This window comes from Phycomyces blakesleeanus (assembly GCF_001638985.1).
Source record: "Phycomyces blakesleeanus NRRL 1555(-) unplaced genomic scaffold PHYBLscaffold_3, whole genome shotgun sequence".
Classification (NCBI taxonomy): domain Eukaryota; kingdom Fungi; phylum Mucoromycota; class Mucoromycetes; order Mucorales; family Phycomycetaceae; genus Phycomyces; species Phycomyces blakesleeanus.
The window spans coordinates 2,290,702-2,312,220 of NW_017265136.1; the positions used below are offsets into that span (position 1 = coordinate 2,290,702).

At 33.7% G+C, this 21,519-nt stretch overlaps 9 protein-coding genes across 9 annotated transcripts; 5 read left to right on the forward strand and 4 right to left on the reverse strand.

Annotated features, from left to right (window-relative positions):
* Positions 1 to 1,235: 1,235 nt before the first annotated feature.
* PHYBLDRAFT_163926 (hypothetical protein) lies at positions 1,236 to 2,431 on the forward strand (the record flags this gene model as incomplete). The annotated part of the gene is made up of 5 exons (XM_018434894.1): positions 1,236 to 1,368; positions 1,433 to 1,540; positions 1,770 to 1,794; positions 2,044 to 2,155; positions 2,354 to 2,431. 5 exons carry the CDS (start codon positions 1,236 to 1,238, stop codon positions 2,429 to 2,431), a joined length of 456 nt encoding a protein of 151 aa, XP_018296874.1.
* A 368-nt stretch (positions 2,432 to 2,799) lies between these two features.
* On the reverse strand, positions 2,800 to 4,029 carry PHYBLDRAFT_163927 (hypothetical protein; the record flags this gene model as incomplete). The annotated part of the gene is made up of 6 exons (XM_018434895.1): positions 2,800 to 2,862; positions 3,011 to 3,084; positions 3,149 to 3,185; positions 3,281 to 3,348; positions 3,531 to 3,596; positions 4,023 to 4,029. 6 exons carry the CDS (start codon positions 4,027 to 4,029, stop codon positions 2,800 to 2,802), a joined length of 315 nt encoding a protein of 104 aa, XP_018296875.1.
* Positions 4,030 to 4,242: 213 nt separating this feature from the next.
* PHYBLDRAFT_73864 (hypothetical protein) lies at positions 4,243 to 4,642 on the forward strand (the record flags this gene model as incomplete). The annotated part of the gene is made up of 2 exons (XM_018442932.1): positions 4,243 to 4,560; positions 4,619 to 4,642. 2 exons carry the CDS (start codon positions 4,243 to 4,245, stop codon positions 4,640 to 4,642), a joined length of 342 nt encoding a protein of 113 aa, XP_018296876.1.
* Positions 4,643 to 5,558: 916 nt separating this feature from the next.
* Positions 5,559 to 8,611, reverse strand: PHYBLDRAFT_163929 (hypothetical protein; the record flags this gene model as incomplete). The annotated part of the gene is made up of 5 exons (XM_018434896.1): positions 5,559 to 6,928; positions 7,736 to 8,062; positions 8,135 to 8,338; positions 8,407 to 8,431; positions 8,543 to 8,611. The coding sequence occupies 5 exons, from the start codon at positions 8,609 to 8,611 to the stop codon at positions 5,559 to 5,561; spliced, it is 1,995 nt and encodes a 664-aa protein (XP_018296877.1).
* Positions 8,612 to 8,921: 310 nt separating this feature from the next.
* On the reverse strand, positions 8,922 to 10,698 carry PHYBLDRAFT_73863 (hypothetical protein; the record flags this gene model as incomplete). The annotated part of the gene is made up of 6 exons (XM_018442931.1): positions 8,922 to 9,044; positions 9,131 to 9,286; positions 9,345 to 9,534; positions 9,620 to 10,109; positions 10,177 to 10,416; positions 10,482 to 10,698. The coding sequence occupies 6 exons, from the start codon at positions 10,696 to 10,698 to the stop codon at positions 8,922 to 8,924; spliced, it is 1,416 nt and encodes a 471-aa protein (XP_018296878.1).
* A 284-nt stretch (positions 10,699 to 10,982) lies between these two features.
* Positions 10,983 to 12,478, forward strand: PHYBLDRAFT_62400 (hypothetical protein; the record flags this gene model as incomplete). The annotated part of the gene is given in 5 exon segments (XM_018440965.1): positions 10,983 to 11,091; positions 11,207 to 11,268; positions 11,395 to 11,781; positions 11,797 to 11,801; positions 12,430 to 12,478. The coding sequence occupies 5 exon segments, from the start codon at positions 10,983 to 10,985 to the stop codon at positions 12,476 to 12,478; spliced, it is 612 nt and encodes a 203-aa protein (XP_018296879.1).
* A 3,910-nt stretch (positions 12,479 to 16,388) lies between these two features.
* Positions 16,389 to 16,934, forward strand: PHYBLDRAFT_107208 (hypothetical protein; the record flags this gene model as incomplete). Its single annotated transcript, XM_018427984.1, has 2 exons — positions 16,389 to 16,704; positions 16,744 to 16,934. Coding segments are annotated over 2 exons (507 nt in total), but the record flags the coding sequence as incomplete, so codon positions are not given.
* Positions 16,935 to 18,876: 1,942 nt separating this feature from the next.
* PHYBLDRAFT_163933 (hypothetical protein) lies at positions 18,877 to 19,965 on the reverse strand (the record flags this gene model as incomplete). Its single annotated transcript, XM_018434897.1, has 5 exons — positions 18,877 to 19,035; positions 19,106 to 19,260; positions 19,322 to 19,391; positions 19,493 to 19,588; positions 19,645 to 19,965. The coding sequence occupies 5 exons, from the start codon at positions 19,963 to 19,965 to the stop codon at positions 18,877 to 18,879; spliced, it is 801 nt and encodes a 266-aa protein (XP_018296881.1).
* Positions 19,966 to 20,229: 264 nt separating this feature from the next.
* Positions 20,230 to 21,352, forward strand: PHYBLDRAFT_163934 (hypothetical protein; the record flags this gene model as incomplete). The annotated part of the gene is made up of 5 exons (XM_018434898.1): positions 20,230 to 20,299; positions 20,575 to 20,626; positions 20,710 to 20,777; positions 20,951 to 21,003; positions 21,266 to 21,352. The coding sequence occupies 5 exons, from the start codon at positions 20,230 to 20,232 to the stop codon at positions 21,350 to 21,352; spliced, it is 330 nt and encodes a 109-aa protein (XP_018296882.1).
* Between the last annotated feature and the right edge of the window lie 167 nt (positions 21,353 to 21,519).

A 21,519-nucleotide genomic window follows, 5' to 3' on the forward strand; every position in this document is an offset into this window, starting at 1 on the left:
ATTCTTATTGTATTCTTCTTCTTGTATTTCGTAATTCATATTACATTTATTTGCTAAGTGATACTATGACAATTCACAACAAACAAATATATCACACATTATGATTTTGTAGTAGCAAGCAAGCTTAAGTGAAAACAAAAAAGGAGGTTCAAATCAACTGTTTCCAAAAAGAGGAAAGAGCAAATGAATCTCTTTTTGTAATTCATTACTTTGACCCTCACTCACATTCTCACATAGCAGAAACAATAATTGAATTAACATTCTTACAGATGAGGCATCAGATTGAATAAGACCTCAAGACAAATATTCCAAATAATTAGTATAAATATTAATAGTAATTATTTATAATAAAATCATCTTTTATCTACTATATTATTTTGTCTGTTTGATTGTATTTCTTTAAGTATACTTCTTTATTATCAAGTATACTTCTTTGTCTGTTTTTATATTGCCTGGCCATTGATTTATCAGCTCAGTGTAATCCAATAATTTGTTACATGTGTTGTGGACAGGTCTGGCATTTGGCTATGTCATGATATTCTGTACATGAAGTTCAGTCTGCTTGATCACTACAAAAATTATATGATTTCCCCTTGAGAAACTTTGGTTAAATCAAAGGGAAATTTTGATAATTTTTCAACATCACAGATTTTTTTACTTTTGGTGGCAACAATTTAATTGGGCCAATTCAATTATATATAGCATATGCTATGTCTTCCAACATTTATTTTGACTAGTGCTTTGCCCTGTCACCAACTAATACAAAAACTTTTACTTTGATATTAAGGCTGGACCAATTATATTTTAAAGACTATAAAAAGAAGTTTAATTATATGCTTTTATTACTTTGACTTTTATAATTTTTGTAAATGTTATTGTAGTTATAGAATTGTAAATATATAAAGACATAGATAAATAAGTTTTTATTTCACAAATATTCTGTATATATATAAATTTTTTAAAAGAAAATGTAAAACTGAAATATTTTATTTAAATATATTAATTTTACATTTATAGAAAGCAATATAATATGATATGGCTGACAAAAATAGGAACCAATCAGTATAACATTGAGAAGATATGTTAAAAAGGATTAACAAATAGATATCTGATTTAAGAATTTCTAGCTACAATGTAGACTCTGATATTAAAATAGGAAAGTCTATAAAAATAAAATATGTTACTGAATAATTTCCCTTTTTTTCAAATTTCATAAACACAGTCCAATTCCTAAAATGTCTAATAACCAAGTTAAATGGAGTTGCTCAGTATGCTCTCTAAATGGCAGATACTCTGTTATGATCTCTTTCCAGACACACCATAGATATTTTGTAGATGATGTACAAAGAAATTTTCACAAACAATCTTGTATATATAAAGCTATCTTAACATTTTATTTTATATGATAATTTAACACATTTATATAATATAGTGTTACCTATAGAAGCAGTAGGCATGGTGAATGATGATGCTAATGACATAGAGATTGATGCTGAGACAAATATTTCTGAAAATCTTGAATATAATTATTGTTGTGGTGGTTGAAGTTTTTAAGTTGCAAAAGGAAGAATTTAAGATTTGAATTGAGAAACAAAGATTTGTGAGAACTTGTGTAGATTTTGTAGTGATTCAGACACTTGGTTATTGGATTTATTACATCTAAGAGCATATTCCTATTATTATAGTAAAACAGCTATCATTACAAGAACAAATGAATAATTTATTTATTTTACTTATGGTAAATCAATAAAACCAATAATTAATTACAGTAAGTACTGTAATTATGACAGCTCAGTAAGCACTGAGTTAATATGAGGACACTGCAATTAGATTAAATTATAAACACAGCAGTACCAGCTCTCTAATATCTAAATGAACTCAGACTTAAGAAATTAAGATGTGGCTGACAAAGCAGATCATGTTTTGATATAAAAAGGACAACTTTTTATTCTTTAATAAAGACAACCTATATACAGTCTCAAAGTATTCTTATATATGTCTCAATCATTTTTACTGTTGATTTTATTTTATAAAACTTCACAGGTTTTGTTTATTGAGAAAGAACTTTGTATCAAAGTTTGATGAGGTTCTTACACTGAACTACCACTGCTATTTATATTGTTTTGGATCGGGAAAATTATATGACTGGGATCAGGTAATTGATCTTATCTGAGCCTTAATCAGAGCAACGTGATCTTGGAATAATTAATGTATGATTAATTATATAAATGTGTGTAGTCCCAATGAAGTATTAACATTACACTGGAAAAAGTAGAAAAATACTGACGTGTATATATAGGCAAACAGTACTGGAATAATGTGATATATCATAATTGATATTTTTTTCCACTAGATTTTAAGGTCATCTAGCACTGTATGTGCGAGACTTACAAACACTACAGTATATGTAGATGGGGGGTTCCGCAAGTAAGGTTTGGTAGCACTTTTGATATACTCATTATGCTTAATAAATAAATAAAAATATTTAAAACTACGGATTTATCTCGGTATTCTTGACACAGAACAGGAAAGGTCAAAGATGGATTACATCATGTATATTGCTCCAATAGTTTATCTGTACTACACCTCACCTTTACTGACCATCTTTACTGACCACCTATACTGACAGTTCTTTAAAACCTCCAATCATCAACAGCAAAAAAACACGTCTTTAAAATTATGGACCAGCAATATGTTCTTTATTTATTTGGTTTCCTGTTCTTATTAGATTGGTAATGGTTTACGCTTTTATTTTTATTGGAAAGAATAGAATGTTTCTAGGTTTCAAATCTAATAAAGCTATTCTATATTCTCAGCTACTTCTTGCTCGGAAAGCTTGTTATATTTGGGATGAAAAATTTTCTACAAAAAACAAATACCTGAAGAAAATGAGGTGCCCGTTATTTTTTTTAGGGGTAAGAGCAGTACTCTTTGAGAATAGATAAAAAATTAGTAATGGGAGTGCGTGCGTGTTTTATACTGCAAACTTTATGCATTAATTAATACTTACATTGGAAGTACTCAGTACAAATAGACAAAGAAATAAAACATTTACAGTAAAGCACAGAATTATGATTTCTTTGACTATGAAACAATAGGAAAGAATTAATGTTTGTGAATTGCGTGATAGAATAATTGATTTACATACCAAAGGCAAAGAATTTCTTTGCAGACCAAGATATTATCTGTAAAGCAGTAATATCGTCTCTAGTAGAGAATATACATTAATATATAGTATAAATAATATTATTGTATGTATAGAAGTAAATAAAAGGCTTACCATGGCAATGATGGTAGCATGGGATAGAAATTCTTGAGAAATGGCATGTTCATAAGAGGGATGTTCATCTATAATAAAAATTATATTCAGTTAGATAAATATTAAAAAGAAATAGATTAAAATAAAATAGATTATTACCATGTCAATATCCGTGTTTGATTGTAGAGAGTATTTTTGGTGATGTGGCATATATTAAAGAAAGAAAAAAGTCAGAATGATTGTATGGAATGATGGCATAAAGTATATTTACTAACCCTGGCTAATCTGGATGACTGTTGTGAAGATGGCGCATCAGAATGAGACGAAGAGTGAGTTTCTATGACATTAAAATATATTGTTATTTTTTAGTTATACATAAAGAAGTATATATTTCTTTTAAAACAAAGAAAGTGCCTTATCATAAAACCTTGCGAGTGTAAAGAGTGAAGAGAGAGAAACAGAGAGAATACTTATGACAGACAAAAAAATTAATTCTTTTGTTCTTTGTAAAGAAGTATTTTGAACCAAAAACAATCTTACCAGAAAAATTTGCAAATATAACAAGAATTGAAAAGAGAGAAAAAAGAAATAACAAAAAACGAATAAAAAAAGTAAAAAAAAAAGTGTGTTTAAAACAAAAGACTAAAATGATTTCATCAAGTCCCAAAGCAATATGAAAACCGATTTACATCCCAGTCATTACAAGAAGTATTAATAGAGATTCGTATATCAAATATATTTTGAATATATATAATAATCATACCTTTCATATAATACACTTTCCCTTACTCTTACTCTCTTGCTACTTACTACACTTATACTCTCAAATCAATACACTTGTTCTAACAATTCAAGTATGTAAATTTGATACAATTTATTTTTAATTAAATTTACATAAATTTAATTGTAGAATGACAGCAATAATAATAATATAATCTAAAACTAATCATTATAACCTTTCATTTTATTATATTCTATAGACAATGACTAACACAAGATGTGAATGCGCAATTGCCTTTCGTCCTGTTGAGATTACCAATCAGCAGCTTATGGAAATACTTTCTACTGTGAGAGCTGATATGTCTACCATAAAAGGACAGATCGGCAATGTTGAGCAAACTCTGACTAACATGAATGGCAGAATTGGCGTTCTTGCCACCACCAGCACCAACATCATCAGTGTCATAGATAGTTTGACCAGAACTCCCCTTGCTGCTCCTGTGAGAGCCAAACTCACTGTTGCTGCACCTGTTGTCAACTCCAACCATGAGCCTACCCATGAAGAATCTAATGCAGTTTATGTGAGTAACATATTATAAAATATTTTATCAATTCATTTTCTCATGATTTATTTATCAGGCTCATATTCACAACCTTATGTGAAAACCCAAGCTTAGCTTGAGAATGCCAGAAAATATCCTGACCAACAACCTCAAGCCCAGATGGGATACAAATGTTGCTTTCAACAAATCTCCCAACAGGGAGATAGCCAAGAGACTTCTTTCTAACCTTGAGCGCAGGTTTGGTTCCTCTAGTATGAGACAGAGTGACCTCCAAAAGAGGTTGCACACCAACCTCACTAGTAGAACCCGTCGTGAGAGAATGTCTGATGATGAGATAGCGGAAACAAATGCTCTTACATGAAGAGCAGCCCGTGCAGATGATGTGAGTATTATGCTAATATATATAGTTTATAGTTGAAAATTAAAAATAAAAATAACAAATTAACAAAACTTATTACTAGAATGAGTGTTGCTGTGTACTGGCCTACAAAGACAATAAGGAGGCAATTGATCTTGTAAAGCTCAGAGACTGTGCCAACACTTTCCAAAAAGCAGTAATGTCCGATGGAGAGTCTGCCAATGAAACGGATGAGGATGGCATAAAACATGTCATTCATATTGTACAACCAGGCTGGAGAAGCGATGAGGTAGATTAATTTGGAGTAATACGTTTGTATTGGTGTATTATTATATTGAGTGAATTATTAACGAATGTATTTCAGTGCAACCGTTTCATTGCACTTGTTGGCACTTATGCTGTCCAGGCCATGGGGTCAAGTGCTAATCAAACGATCCATAGGATCACTACTAGTGTGTCCAACTCAGCAGTCCCGGATAACATTAGCCCCAATTTTTCTCAGTGGGCTCTTAGAGATGGGCTCTAAATAAAAAAAAATGTTCCTCTCTTTTTATCTACGTATTACTTTTTACATACACAATACTATCAATATATATAGGGAATTTGTCCTGTTTTTTTTTGTATAAGAAAAGGAAATTCAAGTGGGGTTTTTTTTATTTTAAGCATAAAGCTTTTTTGGCAAAGCAATTACTAACATCTTACTAACATTTCTACTTGTAGTAATCCTGGCTGTAGCAATCTCTAAAAAGATGTGGTGCACAGGTACAATGCAATGGCAACTATCGGGGGAGAAGGTGGGGAGACAAAACTCAAGACCATCATCCTCATGCGATCTATCAGAGGAAGTATTAAACCACTTGATATATGCGAATACATGTTGATGATCATGAACCATGCGAGTCAGGTGGAGATTGCTGTTAGAAGGGTGTGTAAAGGAGTGTGTGAAGAGATACTGTATTTGTCCAGCATAGACTAGGGTATTTCTACTGTCACTACCAACAAACATTACGTGGACAAGAGAACCACAACTAGCTGAACCATTTTTACCACGGTACTGTTGACCAAGTAAGTCAATGAACTTCAACTTTGTGATTTCATTGTCAACAAAGGAGTTTGTGAGCGTGGCATATTGGTAACTGACAAGGTCGGGAAGATCATAGGATGTTTTGTAGTGCTGAAGCAGATGGGCATAGTCGGTTTCATCCATCAGTGATAATTTTTTTAGCTGAAGAGGAAAAGTCGAAGGAGGGAGAGGTTTGTTACCCTTTGGAGGAAGATGTGGGTTGGACGATGCTAGTAAGAATGATTGCAATCGGAATGGACAGGAGGAGAGAGTAATGACTGTGGTGGTAGGTGTGAATTTTGGAGAAAGCTTTGAGAGAATGTTGAAAAAGGAAACGTGACTAGAACTTTTCAGAACAGCATTGTCATAGTCACCCTTGAATGCATTTTGAACAAAACTTCTCATATATGTTGCCTCAAAACTATCTTTTCCATTTGTCTTTATATGCTTCAACAGGCCATTGTATCTCTCAAACCCAAAGAGCCAGTAACCGTACACGGGTCCAAAATCACGAATGGTCTCGCGAAGGTGGAGGTGCAGGTGCATGTTGCAGGTGAGGATGGTGGAAGTGTAGAGTTTGGTAGCCTTTTTACAAAACATTTCCAGATAGTCGTGGGCACTGTTCACTTCATCAAATGTGATGCTTGGCTTGATAAGATAGCAGCATGCACGGACGAAATTCATCCAGTTGTTGTACATTTCAAATGGTAGAACATCATGCAGCAGAACAGGAGAATATACCAGTACCCAGGATTTCCAGTCATCGGCTTTCATGTAAGGAAAGCCTTTTCCAATCTTCGATGTCAGCTTTGTATAATCCCTCGGAAGGACCATTGTCTCTGCGATTTTTTCTATGGCAGCAAACTCTTTGGCTCCAATCGTTTTCTTATCGACCCACCGGTCCATCATTCTCTTGGGCGTTCCCAGGAATAAATTATGCATGGGATCAATGATCGTTCCACGTACTAGATCAAAGTATCCAAGGCGTTGCAACTGCGACCATCGAACACCATATTCGACCTCCAGCTGATGCCTTTCTGAGGGTGTACTCGCACTCTTCCACTCCTCAGCATGCAACCTGTTCTCTACACCGCTTCAAATATTCCAAAGCAAATAATTGAATCCACTGAAGTCCACCTGATTTGTGTTGGGCAATCTGGGGAACTGAGTTGTACACTTTTAGCATGCACATGTACTATTGTGGGCTGTAAATCCACTTGTTTTCCTGGCAGCAGGGATGTCACACGCAACCATCAGCAAGGCAGCATGGACATTAGCACCAGAAGGGCACTCGTAGGTTGGGACTCGCATTCCAACATACAACTGCTTCATTTCGTCTACCATGGGCTTGAGATAGTTATTTATCTCCTCGCATCTTGGCTCCTTGGGACCAGGCATCAAACCAATCAGAATTGTGTTCTCAGGCTTGAACCGTACCTCTCGAGGCAGATTATTTACAACCAAGTAAATTGCACCAGAAGAGTAACTAACTCCATTGAACGGCTGGAACCAGTCTATGTTGAGTGTCAACATCAATGAGCGAGGACAAGCAACAAACGAGACACCACTTGCATCCTTCAGCTCTTTCCATATTGCTCCATCGTATATGTTGCACATAGTATCAACAATCTTAAGCTCCGTGTTCCAGTGACGGATTTGCTCTTCAAAACCAGAACGAAGGAAAAGAACAGACAAAGCTTGCTTGAGAGACTAGTACAAGTATGCTTGCTTTGATACCAGTGCATCTGAAGTTGACTCTTTCATCAACTTACAACCACAAGGAGAGCGTGCACCAACATTTGTGAAAACACAATGGGGAGGTACGGACATGTTTTCTTCATAGATGCAATGGCAGTTTGGACATGACACAAATCGCTTGATGCCTTTGGTGATAGACAAAAAGCCAGTCATTTTATGTAGCCCAGCCAGACTTTTGGGAAGTTGGAAATCTTGTCCATAAATCTTGAAGAGCTCGTTGATGAACTCAATCAAGACAACAGAACCCTTATTGACTACGTAATGAGATGCAAACAGTACTGTAAAAGTAGTAATAAATCTGTGTACTGGATTCTCGGGCATACCAGAAGCAGCAAAAGGGCCTTTTTTTTTAAAAAAAAATTAACACACATTTTTTTTTAGTTTTTTTTTATGTATTTAAAACTGACTCTCACTGTTAAACTCTTCAAGATAAATCTTGGCAGTGTCTTCTTCGCCATTGTCATCACTGTCATTGTCATCGGTCGTGTCAGACTCATCACCATTGTAGTCATTGCCAACAAAGACATCATTGTCAAACGTTGAGACAGCATCCGAAATAGGTGAGTTGGCCTGACCGTCTATTGCTTCCACAGAATTGGATTGATACGTCAGGATTACTACAAATATGGAATATAATAGTTTATTATTAGTTTTTCTTCTGCGTTTGAAATAAAAAATGTCTTACTTTCAGTATCTACTTCCATGCTTCTCTTTTCAGCTATGTTTTTTAAAATAATAAAAAATAAAAATAAAAGCAATTATTACTCAGTAGACAGATAACAGCACTGAATAAATTATACAACTCTTGAATATCTCAGTACCTTCAAATCTAGCTCTTTTATTATGACACTGAGCAGTACGTCTTGATACTCGGGAAACTCCTTAATCATTATTATTGCATCTGGTGCAGTGGCAATCAGTGTTGTGCATTTGAATAGAAGAAAACATAGTGTATGTATTTTGAATTATAAAATAAAAAAGAAAACAAGAGTGCTACAAATATTTCATTTGATACGGTTTTATAGTAAACCAAAATGTATTTTTTATTTTATTTTTATTTTATTTTTATTTTATTTTTATTTAAGCCAATAGAATACATCAAAACTACACCCCAACTTGATAAAAAAAAACTGCTGGGATGAAAAAAAATTCTGACATATCCACTATGATCCGACTACCTGGACAATATGTTAATTGTTCTTATTTTTCTAGTGTGTTCCCTATACCATAGCCAATTAAATGCATCTCATCCAGGCTGTAGAATGAAGACCCAGTAAAGGTATGAAGCCGAGCAATAATGTTAGACTCTTGAATGCTAGTATTCTATATATGTATATATAAAGTAATTATCAGTATAATGAGTTTATTTTTTAAATATTTCTCTCATTTTCTTGCAGTGATTTACTTACAGGGTTGTCATTAACAAAGTCAATCATTGGCCTTAGAGGAACACAACAGTTTTTAAAGTACATGCCTCTACCTCTTAAGGGGGCTTCACCTAATACTTCAGATATGTGACATCCGTATCTGGAATTATGATCTTTATGATGACAATACTTTGTAACCTATTTTGCCAATTTTGTAAGTCACCCTTTTTTATTTTCTTTTTTTTCTTCCACTTACTTGAGGAATGTCTCCAGATGTCATTACCATGTAGACTTTTACTACAATCCTTTCACCGTCAAATTTTTTTATAATCAGTCCATATTTGCCTAAGCTAATGACTTCATCTATTATGGGTAACAAGAAAGAATCAAGATCTACAGGCTTTCTGGGTATAATGGCAAGTTGAATAAGGTATTCATTGGTATATCTTAAAAAGAGGAAAAACATGTAAGTTTCTTTTATGAAAATAATAATAATAAAACATCTTAAATGAAAGAAGCTAATTCTATTACCTTATCAATGGATCGTAATTTAAAATCATGGCATATACAATTGTCAATTGCTGTTTTGATTTTTTCTGGTTTACAAAACCATCTAAGAACAAGGCAACAGCAACATCGTCAGGAGACTGAAAAAAGTGTTGGGTTTTGAGGGCCCTATACTCTTCTCCATCAAAGTAATCAGACAACTCACTGGATATAAGCTGTCTTTTTGCTCTGTAATGGAGTTTCTCCCTTGTGTCACTGTTGTCGAAGAGTCTAGCCAGTTGATCGCCTAGCAACATCATCTTCATTGTCTTTACCGAGACCAAATGGGTGAGGGTATCATCTGTGGCTTCCATGAACCTCTTACTGCCACAGTGAGGGCATTCTTCTTTGTTTTGGGTATTATTATACAACTTACAGGCATTCACGCATATGACATATGTGTGAGTCTTTATTGCTGCTTTGTTCTTTAGTAGGGTATTTACAGGTCCAGTCTGAAATATTTCTGGAGAATACTCTATGGATTTATCATAATAGTTAGTTTTTTGAGATAATTAAAAAGAATTTGGTTGAGTATATTGTACCTTTTGAAAGTTTATCATGATCCCAAAATACTGTGTTCATTAGGTTGGCAAGCTGACAATGACACTCTGTAGATATATTGAATGAAGTGATAATATCATACAGCTCAATACTCAACAATGGTGAAGTAGTAAAGATATTCTCGGTAAAGATATTATCATTGTATACATGTCCTTCATCACCAGCCTCAAAATTACAGGAGGCTTTGTAGGTTCTTGGTTTGAATAGGTCAAAAGATATGTCTGTTAAACACAATTAGTATTCAAAAGATTGTTTTTTTTTCTGGTAGATTAATATAAATGTTTACCTTCTGTCATATAGTCATCTACTAGAGATGACAAGTCTTCATTTTCCAAATGAACGTGAGTAGAAGAACTAGCAGAAAATGTTGAGCCAGTATTTTGTTTATGGATTTGCTTATGGTTCTGGAGCTGTTTACTTGTAAAATAATCCAAGTTGCAAACGTCATAAATGTATGAAGAAATGTCATTGGGACTTCTTGCTCTTTTGTTTGAGGGGTTCATTTCTATAAAAAGTTGGTGCTTGTGATGTGGAAGATTTATATACAATAATAAATGGTATTATCTAAAGCTTCAAATAAATCATATATTCCTCTTTTTATATTTTTTTTTACAAACCGAGCAGAGAAGCTATTGCTGGTCAGCAACATAATTTTATTGGTCTTGTAATTGCATAAATTTCTCTCAGTTTGCAATCTTTTGTTTTCTTATTATTTTTTCCATAAGTAAATGTCTTTCTTTCCGCTATTTTTTCTTAACTTTATTTTATCTACACGAACATATACAACATGAACAACATCTCTGAAAACATAAATCTGAGCACAGTGAGAACTGTAGTTTGTGAAGAACTTTCTGATATTTGGGCTTCTGTTGCCAAAATTGCAGAAACTGTTACCAGTCAGCAACAGTTTGTAAGAGAAGACATATCGCACAGTTTTCATGCAGATAATATAAGAATAATATGTTATCTTTTATATAATAACATTTACTTATAAAATCACTTTATTAAAAGGTGAACAAAGTTCTACACAAGCCAGAATGTCTTACTTAGTAAATCATCCAAACGATAGAGGAGTAAGACATATTCCTGCTACAATGACTGAGGCCCGTGTTGGTTTTATACTAACAAGAACCAACAAGATGCCAAGTGCAACTTCCAGGATTAATGCACTCATAAATTTTCTGTGGAAGAAGTAACAGGGAACAGAAGTTAACATATCCGCAGAAGATCAGAAGCTCATTAGACTCCAGTTCCACATGTATACAAGGCAATGCCAACGTATCATGCATGAAGATGGTATTGTAGAGACGAACTGGAAAAGATTGAGTAGTCAACAAAAGTTGTACTACTCCTTGAGACTCGAGGAGTTAATTTTCTTGTACTACCAGTTTGCTCTACACAGGTGCAGAGATCAATGGGCTGCTGCTCTTCTCCTTCAAGAAGTGATGAAGGCTGAACCCCATACAGAGAAGTGGCAAATTGAATATATTACGTTTAGTCTCATGCAAGATATTGCATTAATACTTTTCTTTATAAAAAAATATGCAGGCAAAGTTGAGCGGAGAAGTTCAAAAAGAAGAGTTAAGGTATGTATAAATTGTTCAAATGTAAAACTTAATACACTGACTAAACTATATTTTATAAGTAGCCTTGGTGGGGCAGAAAGTAGTGTGGCATCCTTATCACCAAGATGAAACATGCGGAGCCATCGTGTTTAATTTTTTTGAACTCCTTGTTATTTCCATCCTCCACAACAATAAAAAAAATTTCTCTTTACAATCACCCTTTTTTTTAATAAATAATAAATCAACTCATTTCCTTTACTTTCTTCTATTGCTTTTTCTGTAATCACATTCAAACAACATGCACTGCTCAAACTTCAAGACACTCTTGATATAAAATTACTATAATTGTGCTTTGATTAAAAAAAAAGACTAATGCAACTAGAAAAACACATTTTTTGCAGTTTTTTTTCTTTCAAGCAGCTACAATATAATATGCTCTTGACTTACTTTCACAAAATACAGTCAATGTAAGTTACTGTCTTATTAAACTGATACTGTATAGAGCATACTAAACAATCTGATCAGCTATTAATGAGTAGGTACTTCTAATTACCTGGGGCATGTGCTGCAGTATGGTAGCTACTGGAAAATCTTCAAATGCAAACAAATTATAAGGGTAAGCTTACTAGACTATGTATATTTACTTTGTATATTAACTTATTTTTGTAGATTTTGTCTTTATTCACAATTACTTGAGCTTGTTAATGAGCATACTTGAAGTAATTACAAAAAAAAATACTTTTAAGTACGTATATTCATAGTATTCTTTACTTTAGCTTTACACAACACTGGAATAGGATTGCTTAAGCATTCTTTCAATAAAAAAGCATCAACAATTATAATTCGTAACAAAGAATCTCGTCATTCATAGCTGATATATTTAAAGATATATATTACTTGTATAACTAATATATGAGTTAGTATATATGCAAGCTATATTGCTAGTATTATTATTAAGCTTGTATATGAATATGTATCATTATATGTTATGTTAAAGACAAAGTATACCATATTATATTATATAGTTCATTGTATAGTTCATTGTATATTTCTATTATATATTCTGTTGTATATCATACTGCACAGCAAGCATATGAATAAAAATAAAATCTACTAAATTTACCACCAATTTTTCCATATATGGATTTACTACCATACTTTTACTATCAATTTCTCTATATATGAATTTACTACAAATTTCTCTATATACAGATTTACTACTTTACTTTTACTATCAATCTGTTTGAAACTAAGACAATCAAACATACTGCTTTACTATTTAGTAAATTAGTGGCAATACCACTATGATTAGTGACAAGCATAGCTCATTTACTACTAATTTTTTCAATTAAGCATAGTGTGGTCAGCTACCAAAATTTCTAAAAATTAGTGGCAGAACCACACACAAAGACAGTGTGGCAATACTACTATGATTAGTGGCAAGCATAGCTCATTTACAGTCAATTTCCCCTGCTTTAGCATAGTGTGGCCAGCCACCAAATTTCATGCAAATTAGTAGTATTGTCACACCAATTTCATTTATAGTGCTTTCATGTACAGAAAAAATCTTGTTTCTATTCCCAGTTCTTTCTACACACAATACTTTTTCCTTTCCTCTTGTTAACATATTTGTTCACATTGCACTCATTCAAAATCATGGTCACTCATACTAATAACATTTCTCTTCTACAATACATATAATTCATCTTACCAACATCTCTGCATAACATCAGTACCTTTATTATTATATTTTTACCCTATTTTTATTTATATATTTTATCTTTGCTGTATTGATTATTCATCATTCTATTTTTACTATCTGTATTTTTCCAAACTTCTATTATCAACTCTAAATCCTGTCAACTATAAAAAGAGAAGCAAATTCAACTCAATAAAATTATATTTCGATTCAATTCAGTATTTTTTTCTTGTTTTCTTTTCTTTGTGATCTATATCATTTTGCAACATAACATATCAGTTCCTTGGTTTTAGGAAGATTGTTTGTTGGTTTTGGTCTTCTTGTTGGTTATTACTTTTCTGTTTTATCATTTTCTTTTCTTATATCTTTCTCTCTCTCAATTTTAATAATGATTCTCTTAGTTGTTCTCTCTTTTTCTATTTGTCAACTATTGCTGCTTGCTGCCTTTTGCTGTATCTGTCTTCTGTTCTATTCTATTATTATTGTATTTTATTTGCTAAGTGATCTGTTACAATCTACGACTTACCCAACATATTACATGTCAATTAATGTGTATTGATTTATGGTGTGTGATACAACTGGTCAGAAATATAATATATATTATATATATAGTTATATTCTTGTAATTTTGTTCAGAACAATCCAACAAGAAGGAATTTAGACGATAAATGGGACTTGAAATAGATGAAAACAGATATATAGACAACAAACAGATAGACAAAAGGATAAACAGACAGGCAGACAAACAGACAAACAGACAAGTAGATAAACAGACAACAGACAAATAGACAAACAGATAAATAGACAAATAGACAAATGTTGAGACAGTACTTCACTGCAAAAGGAGGGTGGATTCGGTCGAATTTTATTTTTTGAATTTTGGCAAAATTTGGAAAAATATTTCAAACACCATCGTTTTTCAATATATTTTTTTCTTGAGATGGGAATTCGCAATTTTTTCTGATTATATTAAATAAACACAGATACAAACACAAATATTTATTAATTAGGCAATAAATCGCACAATTGTCTTAAAAAATATATGTTTCGATTGACTTGGCAGAAAAATAAAAAATAAAAATAAAATATTAAATGTTAAATGTAGTATTTAATTATTTTTCTGGAAGGAAAAACTTGTTGTTACAGATGCACCTAATTTAGACTCAATAATATTTTTATTGCATTGCAAAAAATACCGAATTTTATTAGAATATAATAATGTATGATATATGACTTATTTTTAATAAGAAAGTATATCAAAAAAAATTGAAAAAAAGAGCAAGAATTGATGTCATAAAAAATACAAGAAAAAAAAAATCCAAAAAAGGCCACTTGCCAAAATGAGCGAGAATTGATGTCATGTTAAAAAAACGCGAAAGAGAAAAACTACGCCATTATATCAGTGATTATTAAATTGAAGCCCCATTAATAATCAGGCACACTTTTTTTAAGAAAAGATCGCTGCATCAAAATCCATTTGTAATTCTTACTAATAGGGACGGTAAGCTCAATGTAGTCAATGACATAGTGAACAAGATATATCAACTCATTATTAATGACAAAAATAAGAGACATATAAAAGATGAAAATAAAATATAGTATACACCTCTTTATTATTTTATTATTATTAATATTATTCTTACTGTTATGAATTCTACAACTAAAACCTACACTGTTATGTGTACATGTTCATCATGTACCAAAAATGCAATTGGCGGAATTTTGCAAAATGCACAGACCTTTAAGCGTCATAATAATGCTGATAAGTTATTAGACATTGGCCCAAAAAATCGAGGTAAATGACATTTGAGTAGTACGCACATTACTGGATAAATTGTAATCTAATATTTTTTTTGTTAATTATCAGTTAATACAGAAGTTGTCGAAGAAGAGACAGACGTTGAGATGGTAGATGTATCTGAAACATCGATTGATTGTGAGTATAAAATTTCTTTTTAATAAATCATAATTTAGATAGCTAATAGTCTGGTTTTACTATAGATGAAGACAATTATTCTATTGTATCAGCCGAAACTACCGTACAGAGTGTACCTTTTTTGAGAGAAGACGAGATTTTTCAATTCGAAGAGTCTGATGTCAAGACAACATCATTGGCTTCTGACAATGACGATCCTGATTCAAGCGATGAGTCTGAAGATGAGAGCGAAGTTGAGGTTGCCGGTGTTGAAGATTTTGAAGACATGGTTGCTTCCGGTATGCATACATTTAAAAAAGAAATATACATAAAATGTGTTACAAATAATTAACAGAAATACTTGCCTTTGTAGTTGCTTCTTTGAAAATTCATGAAATGTCTCAAACAAGCCAATTCATGGCTCTATTTGGCGTTACCTTTCAGGCGTTTTACTTGGTTCAAGCAGGTGGAACTGCTATGTTGAAATTCTTCCGCCATCTTCTTGTTGCCTTTGATAAGGATACCGATCTCCCACTCACCATTGATGCATTAAAGACTATGACCGGCTTCAATTTCATGACAAAAAGCATCATCAAATACACTGTCTGCAACAAGTGCTTTGCAATTTACCTACCAGGCAATCGCCAACCAAATTGCACATTCGAAAAATACACAACCACACCACCAACATACTGCGGAAATCCTCTTTTCTCTGACACCGAAGCTGATCGCGCCGTCCCTCTCATGGTTTTTCCATACAACTCGCTCAAGAATGTATTGGCACAGCATTTTGCCAAACCTGGGTTCGAGCATCAAATCGTTCAATGGAGATCAAGGGAAACCGTAAACAGTACCTTGTTGGACGTCTATGATGGTGCAATGTGGTCTGAGCTCCTTGATGAAGATGACGAGCCTTTTGTGAATCACGACCATTCTTTGATGTTGACATTGAATGTGGATTGGTTTCAACCGTTCGAGGGTCGTACACATGCAAGTGGGGCCTTGTACCTGTCAATGAACAACCTGCCTAGGGAAGAAAGAATGAAGCCGGAAAACATTATCCTTGTCGGTGTCATGCCTGGTCCAAAGGAAGCGAAGATCGACCAGATGAACAACTTCTTGGAACCTCTGGTAGACGAGCTGGTAGAGTTATACGGCGGCATAACTATGAAAACTCCAGAGTTCCCCAATGGTACTAGTATCCGCGCTGCTCTTATGTGTGTTGCTTGCGACATACCTGCTGCAAGAAAGACTGCTGGATTTACAGGATTTGCAAGTACAAACGCCTGTCACATATGCAAGCGTCATTTCACTGTTGTTGCTGGAACAAGTAAGATCAATTATTCTGGATTCGATCATGAGAACTGAGTCTCCCAAACAAAAGAGGAAAATGCAACCGAAACTGAGATGTGGTTCTGCGCAGAATCTGATGCAGAGAGAGCTGTTTTGGAGAAGCAGCATGGCACCCGTTTTTCCGAGTTGCATTGCCTACACTACTTTGATCCCGTCCGATGCACGATTGTTGATCCCATGCACAATTTGTTTCTTGGGACAGCAAAGCGTATGATCAGTGTTTGGAAAGACCTGAGGTATCTCCCAACTGCTGTTCTCGTCCGTATGCAACGTCTTGCCGATGGTATTCTTGTTCCTTCTGGGTATGCCGTTTTATCAACAAAGATCGAATCTGGTTTCCCGTATATGAAGGCAGACGAGTGGCAATCGTGGTGTCTGATTTATTCGTTGGTGGTACTAAAAGACGCTTTGCCTGAAGACGACTACAAAAACTGGACTCTCTTTGTAAAAGCATGCCGAAAGTTGACCGGTCCTTCAGTCACATATTCAGAAATTGACAGCGCACACCAGCTCCTTGGAGAATTCGGAAAAGAGTGTGAGACTCTTTATGGAGAGAGCAGCATCACGCCAAATATGCACTTGCATATGCACTTGCGTGAGTCAATGCTTAATTTTGGTCTGGTATACGCATTCTGGCTGTATAGCTTCGAGAGATACAACGGCAAGTTGAAGAACATCAAGACGAACCGTCGCAATGGTCTTGAGGTCACCTTCATGAGAGTCTTCCTGGAGAAAGCATTCATTGGTAGCTTTCTTCGAGCGTATTCTACCAATCTTTCATCACCACTGATAGAGTTCCTTGAGGGGGTTGCCCAAGTAAAATAAAATTCCGACAGCTCTTCTCCCTTGAATTTGGATGCTGGCCACCCTCCTGCGTTGCCATTTAGCTTAGCAATGTTCCAGCAAGCTGCTACCAATCCATGGTACAATGTCACCAGAAGTGAGGCCTTGCCCCCGACCACATTGCCAATCAAGTTGCAGCCTTTGACTATGATGAAGGATGATCACTATCAGTGGTTATTTGAATTCTATGTCAAGGCTTACCAGAGTACAAGTGTTTCCTTCTGTGTGGTAGGGAGAATCCCAATTGGTGAGGATGTATTTGTGAACAATTGGATTCAAAAGGTGAAGAAGATTTCGTTGCTGGGGCAAGAGTACTGCAGTGGTGAAAAGAAGAAGCGCGGGTCTTTTGTGAGTGTATTGTTTCTTGAGAGAACAAATGACGATGTATCTGAATTTCCTGGTCAAATAGAGTATTTATTTACTCATACCATCAAGATCGGTGGAGTCAAAAGAGTGTCAACGTTCGCATTCATTAAATGGTTTCCCGCCTACCATTCAAGTAGTCATCAGCCATTAGCTGATCAAGGTCTGCAGTTGTGGGACAAGGGATTTATGGAAGAAGATGCTTCGTGCATTGTTCCAGTACATCGTCTGCATTCCTGCTTTGCGTTGACTACGCATAAAATGCAGAGTGGGATGCAAAAGCACCTGGTTATTCCACTGCCTAGAAAAGTAGTCACATAAAAAAAATAACAACTATTTAGGTTACCAGTATAAATAATTATAATACAAGTTTTTTTGACTGTAAAAAGGTTTAGCTTTATTTATCTCTGTATTCTTATTTAGTTTTAACATTACTTCTTTATTAAGTATTTAAAAGAGCAATAGTAAATTATATTACCAGTTTTTTTAACTATTAACAAATAGTAAAAACCATTATTTATTTCTCTTGCTTTTATCAATAATATAAAAGACAAAAAAACTTGTATATTTAATACCCGACATTTACCATTTTCTTTGCCTTTATTACATATTCTTGCTAATATCGGTATTATAATTTCCAATAAAAAAAAACGAGGATAAAACAATCAGGGTTATATAATTAAATAATTGCTTTGTATATATTTTTTTTTATTAATTGGCTTTAAAATAAAATAAAATAAAATAAAATAAAATAAAATAAAATAATAATTTATTATTTTGATTTTTGATTTTGTCTTTTTCTTTTTCCTTTTATTTATATATTAATTGCTTCTCATCTTGATAATACCGCCTGATTATATTTTACCACTTCACCCCACATCATTCAACACAATCAATAAAAATCATTAAAGTACTATATACACTTTGTAAACAAAATAACGATTTATTGTTGGCGTGTGTGAATCCAAGCAGCAACACGCACCTTTTTCTCATTTGACAACTTGGTGTTTCTCAAAATAATTGGATAGACAGAATTGCCAATTACGTCTGGTCCCTTGTTAACAAGTCTCTGTTTCTTCAAAACAGTAAAGTATTCATCCACCTGCATTATAATATAAATACTTTTGAGTTAGAAGTATTAAAAAAAATAACTTTTATCATGAGAGCCTTACCAAGGGATGTCTATTTCTAGGAGTATATCTAGTTTTATTTTTCTCCTCATCTGACTCAATATCAGACAACATGTCATAGTCCAGAAGGTCAACGACAGTCTCACCAAACTTAGACTCAAGGTTTGCCTTGTCAGCTAAGTGAATTGCCTTGTAGTCTGCAAGAATCTGAAAAAAAAAGTTAAAATAGTTTACACAAAAACTGTTGACTATACTTACGTTTCTCTTTCTGGACCGGCGTCGAGAGATCCGATTTTGTCGAGCTATCTTTTCTGGCAAAGCTTTTGCCCTTTGAAGCATATACGAAATATGTCTTCAGGTTTTCTCTTCCACAACTGCAGACGAAACAGACTTTACTTCAGCTTGCTAATGTGTGTAGCTCTGCACTACATCAGCAATGGGACGGTTGGATGTCGAGAAGGCGCCCTCATTGACTGTCAATGGCATTGTTGCCAGAACTGCTCGTGTTTGAGAACGGATCAATCTCTGCAAAATATAATGTAAGTAACTTTGCAATATTCTATTACTAGTATATATCCTACCAAAACCGTTGGAAGGCAGTACTTTATATATTCTCCTGTAGTAAGAGCCTGACCGATGGGACTATGGTTTGAATTGTTATTCTGGCCATTGGTTGCTCCCATGTTGTGGTAGACCTTCTCCAGAAGTGAATGAGATTCATTCAGTTGGGTGCTCATGGTGGACAAAGTGGACAGGACAGTACCATCTAGCTCTGCGCTAACTGTTAAGCTGGGAAGAATTTCCCATTGTCTTGTGCTTGCTGCTGTCCCATCGGTTTGTTGAACAGACTTTTTTGTAGTCGTCTTTTTCGTTTTTTTGGATTGCTGCGTATTAGAAGACATGAATTGAGATATTTAAGGCTAATGAAAGAAATGGAAACAATGTGAATACTTTAATAATTAGAGTCGGGTTTCTTTAAAATAATAAAATAAATCAAAACATACGTAAAGGTGGAAAGTAAGGCACCAAAAGATTATTTTTCTGATGATGCTCTTTATAGCATTTTGCTCTCTATATTATACTTTTCTTTATAAGCCGACTTGGAAAGGCATTTGTAATAGCTTACATCCATTACAAAGATGTGAGAGATTATGGTTTAGTACGTAATGTCTTGTCTCAATCGGGATGGGTTGAATGACTTTCAATTTGCTCCATTGATTCTATCAGTTTCTCAGGGTCAACGGTCATAAAATTATAATTTTGAATTTCCCCCATTTTTTTTTTAATTTTTTCTTTCTTCTTCTTTACTTCTTTCTTAATGTCTAACATGGTAAGCATCAACTCACATCAAAGTTTCAAGACCTAATCATCTTGTTGTTTTTATTCTAGCATGATACACTATGCGTTAAACCACCAAGTCCTTCTTAACTGCCTCAAAAATAATGATAAAAAGGTAATAAAAATATACTTGAATATTTATTCACGATTTATGTATTAATTATTCTGCTTAGATTTTTCTGGCCCGTTAACAAAGACATATACCTTGGGAGGGTTTACAAAATGGTATGTTGTATAAATATTAACGTGCACCTTCAAGATACAACTTGTATTTATTATTTTTCTTATGTATACCATACACTCTATAGTCACTGGTCTTTATCTCGGTCCTCTTTTTTTGATTATACACCGACTCTTATTCTCTACAGACAGACAAGTAAGTAAATAATCATTCTACTTCTTTGTATGTAATTCTAATGAAAAGAAATTATTTTATAGATAATATCTCCATTTCCCGCATGCTGCATCTTCTATTGTATTGAATAATTGGTAAGCAAAAAATAGTCTGATACTCTTTATTTCATTCTAATAAAAGATTATATTTTATAGACAATGTCATTGTATTTTGTGTTTGTCAACTCTTCTGTTTTCTGAACTGTCTGGTAAGCAAATCATAGTCTTATTTACTTTGCATCGTATTAACAAAAGTTATTATTTTTATAGACAATATTACTATAATTGAGACATTTAACTAAAACGTTGATATATCTATCTTTATGTTAAAGACATCCATCTGTTCTCGTGTTTAACTTTATTGTAAGTACATTCATATTTTTTAAATAATCTGTAGCTCTCAAATAAATATACCTAGAACATTCTTTCTAATCCACCCTATAATTATTTTTTATAAAAGTAAACAAACAGGCCAAGAAGGCGTGCCGCAGCAAGCAATGGAATACAGTAGGGGTCGATTGCACCAGGGGTAGACCAATGGATGTTCGAAAGGAATAACATAGTATCCACTAAAATAAATGACGGCATCGAGTGTGATGTTTCTACCCAATTGCAACAGAAGACGATTAGTGATGTAGACGAATAGAAACAGCTAGAAACAATAAGAAAATTTTTTCAAACCAATAAAAACCTTTAAAATGACCCATAAACCTCTAAATCTTGAC